The 13700-nt window shown below is 40.3% G+C and overlaps 1 protein-coding gene across 2 annotated transcripts; it reads right to left on the bottom strand.

Annotated features, from left to right (window-relative positions):
• On the bottom strand, positions 1–11247 carry LOC124111339 (steroid 17-alpha-hydroxylase/17,20 lyase-like). Of its 2 annotated transcripts, none has more exons than XM_048396153.1 (11): positions 11179–11247; positions 9407–9624; positions 9053–9130; positions 8027–8125; positions 7423–7516; positions 6554–6709; positions 5713–5918; positions 4672–4800; positions 3960–4109; positions 2673–2807; positions 1–1066 (listed from the first exon to the last, which is right to left on the bottom strand). In XM_048396153.1, exons 2-11 carry the CDS (start codon positions 9618–9620, stop codon positions 720–722), a joined length of 1608 nt encoding a protein of 535 aa, XP_048252110.1. In that variant the 5' UTR covers positions 9621–9624; positions 11179–11247; the 3' UTR covers positions 1–719. The 2 variants fall into 2 exon arrangements, with proteins under 2 accessions (XP_048252110.1, XP_046326949.2); XM_046470993.2 differs by having other exon boundaries at positions 3960–4064.
• Positions 11248–13700: the final 2453 nt, after the last annotated feature.

The following is a 13700-nucleotide window of genomic DNA, read 5'->3' as shown; positions in this document are numbered from 1 at the left end:
GAATTGTGCTGACAAACCTAGAAACATAATCGGGGCGAACCGGGATTCGAATCCACAAACATAGGTTTCTGGCGTGCCCAAGGGGCGCAGCTCTGCACAGCGAATCGCGGCGCCTTAGACGACTCTTCATATTCTTGAGAAAATAAACTTGGGTCAAATATTTGATCGTTCTCAAAGAATATAATAAATGATTCCATAAAGCCACAAGAGTCAACAATATTAAATTTATTTGTAATATGGACCTTGTCCTTTAATTATGTATTTATCAAACCATGCTTGCCGTAAAAGGTGACTATGCTTATCGTAAAAGGCGACTAACGGGAACGGGTGGTCAGGCTCGCTGACTTGGTTGAAGCATGTCATCGATCCTAATTGCGCGGATCGATGCTCATGATATAAAAGTGTTTACAGACCGCCGCCATATAGCTGGAATATTGCTGAGTGCGGCGTTAAACAACAAATATTCAGGATCTGCTTGTATGAGTTCTTGTAGCTGAAATATTGCTAACCTCAACACAAAACTGCGTTAATTAATTTATTGTGGCGAGGGAGATTTACACTTCACACAATGGTGCGGCAATATCCACTCAGAATAAAATGCCTAGAATATGTACGCATACTAAGGAAAATAATACCCTCGGCGAAAAAATATTTGTTAATCATATGTACAGTAGGTTCGAGGCCATGTCCTTATATATCAATCTTAATGGTAATATGAGTTATAGTCTCGATTCAAAACTGAGTTCATAATCTTGTGGCACGTTTATGAAAGATCCTCCACGTGGCTCAAGGTTCACCTTAGCTCCAGGTGGGAGGGATACTTTGAAATGCCTCATGATTCCAGCCAGCAGAAGATGCAGTTCCGGCTTGGCCACGCTCTCTCCGAGACACACTCTCCTTCCAGCGGAGAACGGAAGCCAGCTCTCTGGTTTGGCAGCCATCTTGCCATCATGGTCAAGGAACCGGTCTGGATTGTATACTTGCGGGTCCCGCCACTGTTCTGGATCCTGGTGCAAAGCGTAATGATTGATGAGGACGGTGGTTCCTTTAGGAATGTCATAGCCACCTGAAAATGCAATGATTGAACTACGTTAATATGCACAGATAACCGACAATCACTTTGATAATTAATTTATAGCTTGTGCTATCCTTAAATTTCACAATTAACCCATTCATAAGTATAAAAAACGAAACGGAAATAATGATAATGACAATACGGATAGATCCAATATATCCTGCCGAATGCTAAATGACACTATCCAACACATTGTCAGTGGATGACCACCTTTGGCACAGACACAGTATCTTAAGCGACATGATGGCATGGCTCGATCATTTTATTGCTGTCTTCGCCATGACTCCTTTCATCGTATGACCCAGAATATGTAGAGGGCTTCAAGGAAAATGATGATTTTATAATTCTTTGGACTGGGCCCATATGCATCCTTAGAATTATTCAGGCCAAAAAACCTACATTGTCCCATGAAATCATTTGTATCATTGCATCCTCTGTCCCTTTTGACACTAATGTGATTGACAAGTTTCAGGAATAACATGGCAAATATGCGGACCTCGATTGCGCAATGTCACGCATCCCAAGTAGCAAGTTGTCCGACTCCCCATTGTGCTCGGAGCTTTAGATTTGGTACCTCCCAATCTGTTGACTGACGTTGAGAGAGAACCCGGGTTTGCTGCCACGAATACAGCTCTTCTGACAATCTGGGTAATGCAGAAGGCTGCAGTGTTTGGGAGTATTCACTTTGTCTGAAAAGTACTTTGTGAGATCGACTAGACAGCGCTTCACGGGAGAAGTCCCATTCACTCCCGGGGCTGCGTGTAGAGATGATAATCAGCCTAACCAACCTGACTGTTCCAGGATCACTCGAACCTTCTTTGCCCCATTTATTTTAATCTGTATAATGACAATAATCATAATAATATATAACTCCCACCCATCAACACCAACCCTCCCAACCTAAGAATGTCAAAACGTTAAGAAGCGTGGGCAGCTTGTCTGTTTGAGACGGGATCTCTTAAGGATTCCTGCAGGTATGATTTTATATTTACTGTGCAACTCGAATTGTCGTGTTTCGTGAGTCCCTTTACAACATATTCTAAGTCAGTCTATTGCAAAATTAAGATGATGAAGCGATGAGTCATAGACTAAAAATCAAATTGTCAAATTTACCGCGTAATATAGTAAACAAAAAGTGAAATAATACAAAGTTTATGACAGGTCGCGCTTAGCTTGCCGTAAAAGCGAAATTTAATATCAACGTATTGTAAACCTGTCGCTGAACGTTAGAAATAGAGGGAAATAAACGAATAAAGGTAGTAATTTGCTCATACAATAGTAAACTAACAAAGATATTTTTATTACTTTTATGTTTTCTAATAGATTAACGTATTATTCGCATTTAAATAAACTTTTGTAAAATGTTAAATACTATCACAAATACTTTGATGCAAAAGTGTTAAGAGGGTGGGGTGGATTTCCCTCTATGCTACTATAGTAAAGTGTGATTTGGTGAGAAAATTAATAAGTGCCCAGCGCAATAAATTGAATACCAACCCCATTCTTTGTTCAATTGAAAAGTTAAAAACGTCATCTAGAATTTACGAAATACGTACTCAGAATATTCACCAGTTGACATCCTAAAAAGGAGACTTACCGACTTTCGTGTCACACAGAGTTTTGTGGGGAAGCCCGCATGGCACCACTGTGTGTAACCTCATACTCTCGTGAAGCACAGCGTCAGTGTAAGGGAGACTACTCCTGTCTGATACACTGGGGAAATGACGCGCACCTGCATTCATAAATACATTTGTAACTTGATGAGAATAATCTAAAGATAATCTCAAATCCGGTATCATAATATATGCAAATAAACCCGGTTCGCCTGGGTGGGACTGTTACTTATGGAATACTGTAAGGGACATTCTCGCGATCTCGCATTCTCGCGATCTCGACCTTTGGAAACGAGCTAAAATGCCCAAAACACGAGAATGCGAGATCGCCAGAACGCGAGATTTGACAAAAGTCTCGCATTCTCGTGTTTTTGGTACATGGCACTTTTTGTCAAAAGTCGAAGATGCGACATTTGGACATGATGCAAAATCTCGCAATCTCGCAATCTCAAATTGTCAAATTAGGCCACAAAAACACGAAATCGCGAGAACGCGAGAATGCGACATTTCATTTTCTCGCGATCTCGCGTTTTAGACGCTGTCCGTGCACATGCGTAATATCATAGATCAGGGCGCATGCGCACGTTAGTAGTCCTTTGATCATGCTTCTTTCATGCTCTTTATTCTCCAAGTAGCATTTAGCAAAATTATTACTTGAGCTTGAAAATGCGATCTCGCATTCTCGTGTTTTGGGCATATTTAGCTCGTTTCCAAAGGTCGAGATCGCGAGAATGCGAGATCGCAAGAATGTCCCTGACAGTATTGCATAGTAACTAGTGTTTTTAACATCGCTATGTAGAATAAAGGCAATGACGTTGCTCGTGCTTTCAATAACAATCACTATTTCATCATACAACAGCATCAGTATCAATGTATCATATCATATTATTATGCATAAATATGCATCCAATATAAGACCCTGAGCTGAAGCCTTAACCATCACTGGTAAATATAAATGCTTAACACACCAACACCTCGCTTTATCTCACATATCTATGTATAGGTACATTGGTGACTGACCTTGCACCACGTTAATACATCATCCACAGAACAGGGCCGACGTGGTCAGACAGGGAGACCCTCTCTAATGCCTTCGCATTATTGCTTCGTCTACCTTTATTGCAGCGGTCATCTTAAACAATTTACTTCATCCCTGAGTTTTTGCTTTGTCATCATTTTAGCTTAAAATGGCACCGTATGATAATATCAACGCATAAATATATCACAGTGTCTTCATCACACCGTATCATAATATCAGGGTATGAACTTACCCAGGGCACGGTCGGCCTCCGTGTGAAGCTTGTCCTGGATGTCAGGGTGCTGGGCCAGGTCCAGTAGCGTCCACAGCAGCGTGTAGCGAGATGTGTCCAACCCGGCTGCAGAGATACAGTATAACCACTTCCCGAACATCATAAAGGAGACTAAGAAGGAAGTACAAACTCTTAAATCTATAACAATGTATTGTTAGACATTTGCGATTTGCTGCAGCCCAACCACTCCATGTAATACACCAAGGAAAGTTAAACTTGGTGGTACTGTGCACGGCGCACAGATAACAAAATCAGTTGAAGTGAAGCAACGTCGGTCGCAGAGAGACCTGAGCACAGAAGCACATGTAACACATGAAGGGTCTCCTCAGCCAAGTGACTTAGTTCAAATACGCCTATGTTCACCCTGCTATCTGTTCTTGGGATGATGTTGAAAAAAATATTAACTTATTCCAGAAAATGTAGGTAAAATTAACTATTCGTGAAGCTGTAACAGAAAAATAAAATATTTGCCCACCGATTGTTGAATGATCGGTCTCTTCCAAACCGACTTAATGCAGGTGATAACATGTGAGGATCGACCATTTCTTTCCGGAGGGGGCTGCCAAAAAGAGTTTTCCTATTCGATGCAAAACTGTATGTTGAAATGTACCTGTATGCCAACACCTACACGAAGCCAGTCACACGAAAATGACTAACACTTAAAAGTATATACCAATAAATATATCAGCGAGTGTTTGAGTGATATGGCGGTCACTTATCTGTGACATCACTTTCAGGTCCTCTTCGTCACGGGCTTCTTCTTGAGCCAGTAACAGGGCATCACAGAAATCACGGATGTTATCTGTTACGAGAGCATAATGAACAGAACGATTGACATTGGCACACATAAAAACTGTTCCTACAGCCATGTGCAATTTCACATGGCTACTCTCAAACAAACAGGGTAATATGTCGCATGCCAGTGACTCAAGGAACTCATTCAAGTGGATGAACCAACACGCAATCTTCGATCTGGATACAAATTACAGCTGTCAGTTCCAGTTACGAAAATCAACATTTTCTCTGGAAATATTTCTTAAAAATGAAAAGAAAATCTTTTTATGGAAGCCAAAGACGTTTTTTTAGTGCCACGGAACATACTGCGCTCTATAAAAATTATTATATTCATTATTATGATTATTATGATGATGATTATAATTATTATTTATTTATTTATTCTTATTATTATTTGTTTTTTATTCATTTTTTACAGATTAAAAGAAAATATGCAGCAAAGAGGGTTTAGGTGATCCTGACACAGTCAGGCTGGTTAGGCTCATCGTCAGCTCAGGGACATTGCCCCCTCTGCACTCATCCCAGACAGCGAATGGAGCTTTTCCCAGAAAGCGCTGCCAAGTCAAACCCACCCAACTTTTCGGAGAATGTGAAGACTCCTAAACACTGCAGCCTCCTGAATTACCCAGATTGTCAGAAGGGCTATATTCCTGGCAGAAAACCCGGGTACTCTGCCAATGTCAGTCAACAGATTTGGAGGTACCAAGCCTAGGCTTCGAGAACAATGGGTTGTCGGATAACTTGGTACTTGGGATGCAAGTGTGCCATTTCGAAAGCGATGTCCGCATATTTGCCATGTTTTTCAAGAATCTTGTCAATCGCATTAGTGTCATAAGGGACAAAGTGTTTTGTGTGAAATTGTTGATAACTACTATAATACAGGATTGACCCGAAAGCGAACTGATAAAACAGTTTGCACCTTTTGACATGGTCTGTCGATGTTTGTCAATTTCTTCATTCACGTTACCAAAGAGTTTCTCCGAGTCTTTTATTACAGTTTCCAGCTTCTGAGTATGGAAGAGACGGAGAGGGGGGATTACGTCCTCAAGAAAGCCGTTGCCGATGTCCAGGGAGGAATTCAAAAAGTACAACATCTGTTTGAAGTAGTTGTCGTGAACGTCGCATCTGAAAATGTGGGTTGGGTTCATTCCACTTCTGACAGTACCATGGCGTGTGTATATATATACACCATAGTGATAAAAAAAAATCCACATGAACACATGTGGTGCTGCCTGACATTAATTCGACGTTTGACTTACCAGTAACTCGAACGGTTATAGCAACAGGACGTGTGATTGTGGTTTAATGCTGCTTAGAACCGTATTTCAGTACATAACAGCGTGTGAGGTTCGTGTTGGAGGCAAGCCCGAAGAGAAGTGGCCAAGCCAACGAGTACGGTTATGGTGCTTACAACCGAGAAACCAGGTTCCTGGCACACATAAGAGCATGCAATGCAACTCTGTATCATAGACGGTAGAAATGCGGGAGAAAGGAAAACACATCAGTAGATTACAATAACACATTACATTATTACATCATTGAGTCCCTCTATTATATCCCGACATGGTTGATTGTGAAAAAGGATATCAGAAACATAAAATGGATTCAGGTATTCAGAACAAATTATCTGAACCTAGTACTCTTTCCATATATCCTTGCATCAGTCAATCCTGCTTCTTACACATCTCTCCTAAGGATTCTATTCAATGTCTTTATTGTCTTACGTCTTATGTTAGAAGATTGGAAATATTTCCTCTTACGTGACACTGAAGCAGATATTGTTGATGATGTTGAACACAATGAGAGAGACAACGTGATGAGGGTTGAATGGCCCTTTCATCTCCTGTATCAGCTCTATGCCTTTAGTGAGGGAGCGCTCTATCCCTTCGTCAAGGTGAGTGCCCGTCATGTAGTGTCTGTGCAATGAGAGAGAACATCTTCATATGATCAGAGCAAGTGAAATATAATTCAAAGTTAAATCGGCAATATTTCAACCATAGAGAGACGAGACAAACTTTTACGTTAAATCTATGACGTTAGGCGCATGCTTTCAGGGGAATGTAATTAAAATATTGACAACAATAGTTAATAAAATGTAAATATTGCTCCTTCTCCGCACAGAAGCTATCCACTAACAATCACCTATAGCTGTGTTGCTCTATTGAAAAGGGAGGGGGGAGTGCTTTGATAACTTTAACGAGTTTCTAAACCCATGATTAACACAACAGCGTCGTGAAGATCCAGGGTAGAATAGGTCTTCAGCAACCCATGCTTGCCGTAAAAGGCGACTATGCTTGTCGTAAGAGGCGACTAACGGGATGGGGTGTTCAGAATCGCTGACTTCGATGATACATGTCATCGTATCCCAATTGCGTGGATCGATGCTCAAGATGTCAACATTCGCAGCTATAATTTAGCACGTCGGAGATTTGATGTGAATATTTCCTTTAAATAAAATAGCTCACTTCAAATTTACGCTAAAATTTAGGACATTTCTGGTGACATTTTTGAAATTTCCCTTTGTTCAGTGAAGCCACGTTCGGCAAAACACATGAACATTAGCAGCTATAATGAAGCCCCTGTGAATTGACATATGATATGAATATTTCCTTTATATGAAATAGCTCACTTCAGTGCTTTGGTAGCCAGCTTTCTGTGTAGTTTCCAAGTAGGGCTGTAGTCTCCAAAGGCGATATTCCTACCTCCGTCGCTGAGAAGTTGTACTGGACAGAAACATTATAAACATGTAAGTGAGTCACCTGATATATGTACGAAACGATCGCATATTATTACAAATGACATAGGCACGCACCCTGCTCTATGTGAATCAATTGGTCATTCATTTTCTATATCACTTTTTACTGTGGCTGGAAGTATATAGAACACCTATGCATCTCGATAAAATTACCAAATTTGGATAAACGCAGCAGTTTCTTTTAATGACTCTACATGAAATGTTCTTCTTCAGTCAGCACCAATGGATCATCAAGCCAAAATGCCGATGACTACCAGATGTGCAGATCTTTAAACCACTTTGTCATACGATAATATTATATAAGCAGATTAAAGCAACTCATGTATGATATCGTTGAGTATGAAACGGTAAATCAACGGTGAATACTCAGTAATTAGCGCTAGGCCGAAACATAATATACATCGGTGTATGAAGCATATCGTGTGTGATACCGTGAGGATGAAATAATGATACAACAGTGAGTGCTGTCCGTATTTACATGAATAGATCTGGGGCCGCCCTGCAAAATCCGCCTGTCGTTTAACCAGTGCCTCCATTACAACGTCTATACTGTTCAGGGCCACCAATGTAAAAGGGCCTGTAACAAGAAAGCATTTATGTTTTACATCACACACACACACATATATATCTACAGATAGATAGATAGATAGATAGATAGATAGATAGATAGATAGATAGATAGATAGATAGATAGATAGATAGATAGATAGATAGATAGATAGATAGATAGATAGATAGATAGATAGATAGATAGATAAATAGATAGATAGATAAAAATCATGCCTTATATTTGAGTTATATGTTTACACCCGATACATTTATCCAGCCTTACGTATATAATATATAATCTGTTAAGGTTGATCAAAGAGGCACTTAAGAAATTCCCCCAAACAAATATTGCGAGTAAAGGACATGATAAACCATTTTGCAACACATGCTATACTATTTGTAAAAAGAAATTAAATAAACGTGTCTTTCCACATGACAAAATATGCATGTATCCGTTAATATCCATGTATTTTACTCAGCGTCTATTATAGATATTCCGAGTGGCTCGGTGACTGACGTCTTTCTTGTGTTATACGAATGTAATTCAATATTGTCACGGTACATATACATTGTATTCTCAACCACAAATTCTTCTTTTCCTGTTCTTTTGAATTTCGTATCCTCCATTATCAAGTGTAATATATCTCCATACTATACATGATAAACGCCTTTTACCCATTCGTCTCCATAGATGCCTATCGGAAGTGACTTCACCATCCCCATCTTAATCTCTTTCATCATTTTCTCTTGCTCATAAGTGTACTGTAATTGGACTGGACATTCGCATCGGGGTCAAACAAAGCTATGGAAGCAGGGTCCAGGCTATATCTTATGATTAAATGGAGATTTAATAAACTGGACACAGGAAGATGGGATTTGTAGCTTATGAAACATTTCAGTTTCCAAAAAAAATTAAACGTTAATAAGTATCAGTGACATGCAACTGTTTACATACCCATATTACACCTCACAACAGGACCATACTGAGCTGTCCACTCCGTCATCTTCTCGTAGATAGTTTCATTCCGGAACTCTGTAGTTGTATTAACTTCGTACTCAGTGCAATACACTGATGACATATATATATTTTTTGGAAGATACAAATTGGTCGATTCCTGCCATAAATAAGGATGGCAAGTAGTGTGTATATCTGTACAGATACATTATAGTATTAAGGGATCAAAATAATAATACAACTACATCCTTAATGTTTGTTAACAACATGATCATTATTAAAAGTTTAAAAAAGACATTAGACCCATATGATACCCCCGCATAAGTTAACAGAATGTCATATCGTTTAACTTACCGAGCAAATTCCCAAATAACGGCCATCCTCGGGGACCAGGGGGTAGCTTGTACCTCTTCTTGGTGATCAGATAAGTGGTTATTCCGACGCCTAACCCCACAAGGACAGCCCGGCCGGCGAGGCTGGAAGGCAACCATTCTTCCCATTCTTTGATCAAGTCCAGGAGCTGCTCCATGTAGGGCAGCCTCTGTAGCCACTCCATGTCCAGCGTCATCTATCTGTAAGGCAAGTACCCACAGGCATCAAGACATTCATGAAGTGTCTACAACATTGTTTGTCTTTCTGGAAGTATAACGTAAAATCCGATGTATACATAAAATAAAGGCAAAAACAAACATGTTGAAGTGAATTCTTATAAATAAATACGTCAACGACTAAAACGCCACAGGCTGCTGATAATTTACACAAAAACACTGAAGACAACGAAAAGGAATCAGTGACAATGTTCACATGCAACACATGGCCCAATCTGTATCTGAGTCAACCATGAAAAAGTATAGTCAGATAGTAGGCGTGACCAATAGGTTTATGGAGACATAAACGAAGCACAAATATCTTGACTGGCCAATCAAATCCCACGGGATCGCTTAAACTATATGTATTACAACATACACGACCTTAAGGCACCGCTACCTCAAGCCAAGACAATAGACCACGTACACCAGGACACACTCTTTATGGGGGGACAATCCACATCCACGAGAGAGCATCCGCCTTCCTAACCGGACAATATATCACCCCACAAATTTACTCACATGGCTGCTATTCACACAGTGGCAGATATAGGTCATAGTTATTGACCTTTCTCCACTGGCTCTATAGCGTATAGCTTCATGTTGTACGTTCCTTTTGATTAAAGCTGCGGTTGGAATAATGTTACTAAAAGCAGTGTATCAGGAATGAAAGGTTTTTTCTAGACTATATATAGAGAATCGCACCCGAGTGTCTTTTGATATCAAATATATCAACACGAGTTGATAAAAGTGGAAAAATTCCGAGGCTTGCCGAGGATTTTTGCCACTTTTATCAACGAGTGTTGATATATTTGATATCAAAAGACACGAGGGTGAGATTTTATTTATCATCCAACATCATTCTTTCAACTTTTCCAATTTGTAGACAGTAATTAGCAGTGTCTTCAGTGTAAAAAGTACTGCAAACAGCTTCAGTAGCAGAGCCATTAGTGATGCCATTTGATTGTGACGTCATGGTAACCAGTGACGTCACAATGGTATGCAAAGCATTGTGATGTAATTTCATTGCAGCGATATCTACAGTGTAGATATCGCTTGATCTCATCCCAGCGATATCTCCTGTGGGAGCCAGTTTTGGATGATAAATATATCATAGAGCACCGAGTATCGATGTATAAGGATATTGAACGTTTCATGTCTCATAGTTCTATAGGTAGTTAGTTAGCCACATTTAAAAAAATGTGATATTGGGTTAAAAGTCGACGTTACTGGAACAACCACTGTCATGTTGGCCAATATTTACAGCCTAGCTGTATGAACCATTTCACCTCGGTAGAGATCTGCGATAAAAAGACCACTCTGATCTAGTTACCTTCAACCATAGCACTGCCTGGAGATGCTCTGGCGTTTCTAAAGCACAAGCTAACTCTGCCCCATGGGTCATGAACCCTGACCCAGAAATACGCAGCTTAAGTGTACAAAATGACAAACGTTTCCACAAACAGGTGTATAATAGCACCGTGTTGGAGTTAATTAACTATGGGTATCAGGCTGCAGCGTTACTACGGAGAATTTTACCTTGTAATAGTGAACCGGTGAGGCGACCGACTGTTTGCTGCCTGCCCTGTGTGCGAACGAACGTAAACAAACACAGCCACAGAGGGTCTACACGGTTCACAACAACTTAGAGGGTGTCAATATGTGTACTATTTTGACGTAGAAATATAGTTCATGTCTTATTATGTTGTATACATGTGAATATGATTATCATTTGTTGGAGTTTAATGTTATTTGAAAATACAGTTTAGTTCTACGTATTAACAATAACATTAAAAATGTACACTATCAAGAAAAGAAACACACTGGTAGATCTTTAGTTAATTTATTATTCCAAATAAAGTCGATATATTTAATTTAATATCATAGATACAAATATGAAATTTTGGAGCTCGATAGTCACATGTCGTCGTTGTAAAAATGCATTGAAAACTGTTCATTATCATGTCACAAAAGGCAACGAGGTGGCGCTAAACGCAGTATTTCGTGTTACCGCACCGGGCAGCAATCACGGCTCTGCATCTGCTCGGCACTGACTGGATGAGTGTACGAATTCTGTCCTGCGGAAATCTGCGTCATTCTGCTTGTAACGCGTTGGCCAGTTGTTGTAGTGTCTGCGGCGTATTCTGACGTTGACGTACACGTCGATCGTGTTCATCCCAGAGTTGTTCGATTGGGTAGAGATCTGGAGATCTCGACGGCCAGGGCAAGTCGTTGATGTTGGCATTATGAAGGTAGTCTACCATGACACGAGCTGTGTGCGGTGGAGCGTTGTCCTGTTGAAACAGCCCCCTCTGGCGGTCAATGATAGGAAGAAGAATTTGATTCATGTAGCGATCTGCTGTCAAATTTGCCTGAACAACAACCAAATTCAGTCAAATTTTGACTTCCTGGAAACTAGCTAGCATGTCATTAAAAGATAAATTCAACATGTCCTCCTTTTCCGCTCACCGCGGTATCATATTCTCTCCGAGGATCTTCCCCATTGAGAAGCTTCGTATAATCCGTTTTGCATTTAAGTAGCACTGTTTCTTTATCTCTGCAGATTGAGCCATCTCCATTGGAATTTTCTTTTGTCGCTCACTCCCCACTCCTACTTTTCCTATGGAATTCATTTTGGTTACCATCATACATCTTCTCAAGTTCCCTGTGCAAGTTATTTCGATACTGCTTTTTACACTCCTGAACACACCGATCGAACTGCTTCCGATGATTGATATAGACAGTCTAAAAAAGCTTCTGTTCAGAGCCAATAGTCCCTCTCTGCGTCTTTTCAGCAGCACACTTTTTATTCCTCATTTCTGTCAGGTCATCGTTCCACTACGGTTGATTACACTTTCTCTTTCGTTTTCTCCCTTCGGAGATCACATTTCTCTGAGCTGGAAGTTCTTTTTGCATTTCGCTATGAATAATGCTCACACAATGGTTGTACGCACTGTCAATATCGCATGAAGAAATGTTACATTAAATGGGGTGTCAGTTTGTTAGCTTGAGTGAGTGAGTGAGTGAGTGAGTGAGTGAGTTTGGTTTTACGCCGCTTTTAGCAATATACCAGCAATATCACGGCGGGGGACACCAGAAATGGGCTTCACACATTGTACCCATGTCGGGAATCGAACCCGGGTCTTCGGCGTGACGAGCGAACGCTTTAACCACTAGGCTACCAGACCGCCCCTGTTAGCTTGAAGGTGAAGGTACATCTTATCTATGCGTCATCGATTACTTGGGAAGGCAAAATGTACATATCCTTTGCTCACATGGATTTGTTCTCATTGGCCTGTATATTTTGGCAGTTTACGATTACTGGTTTAAAATCAGCAAAAATAAATATTTCTCTAAGTATGGAGAGTGATTAACATCCGCCACCCAAAGTGATTTCTGTAGGTGATATAGAAACAGACAATGTTCGTCCATCACTTTTCCGGTACTTACCCTATACACCAATCAATATCTCTTCATTAAACTTATTTATACACATTAGACATGCACTGGACTGGCACCTTTGGCTATCAAGGGAATTTACAGGGAGTTTTTCATATTGCTTTTCCAGGTTTATGAGTGTAGGGACGATCGTTTCTGGAGCATACCTCATAAACTGTTTACCAAAGGCAAATTATTACGTGGACATGTTAAGTAATGCCTAGAATCACTTAAGTCCATCTCCAAATCCACAAACGAAAATTCATCGACGAATGAAACGCTAGAAAGTCATATCACAAGATTTCATCTTAGACATCTTAGACACTATGGTTTGAATGCTCATCACAGTATTAACGATATAGAGGCCTTTCAATTATTGCAATCACTGCAATGACAAACTCCCGTCAAGGTTATTGCGCTTATATAGCACCCTTCATATCCGTGTGTGTATATGTGGCTGCTTGTACTAATCGGGACTAACGCTGATTTCATAGTGTAGGCCCATTGAGATACTTTGCCACAGTTTAACATGAACACCTCACACAGTATACTGACTCCGAATCGACAGTCCTTGTTTATATCCCCTTAAGGTCCAGCTCCAGACGGAGGCACGGGTGGCCCAG

Source organism: Haliotis rufescens, unplaced genomic scaffold, assembly GCF_023055435.1.
Source record: "Haliotis rufescens isolate VD_foot unplaced genomic scaffold, xgHalRufe1.0.p SCAF_15, whole genome shotgun sequence".
In the NCBI taxonomy this organism is placed as follows: domain Eukaryota; kingdom Metazoa; phylum Mollusca; class Gastropoda; order Lepetellida; family Haliotidae; genus Haliotis; species Haliotis rufescens.
Note: the sequence above shows the minus strand (reverse complement) of the source record. Positions and strands in the feature narration are given on the sequence as shown.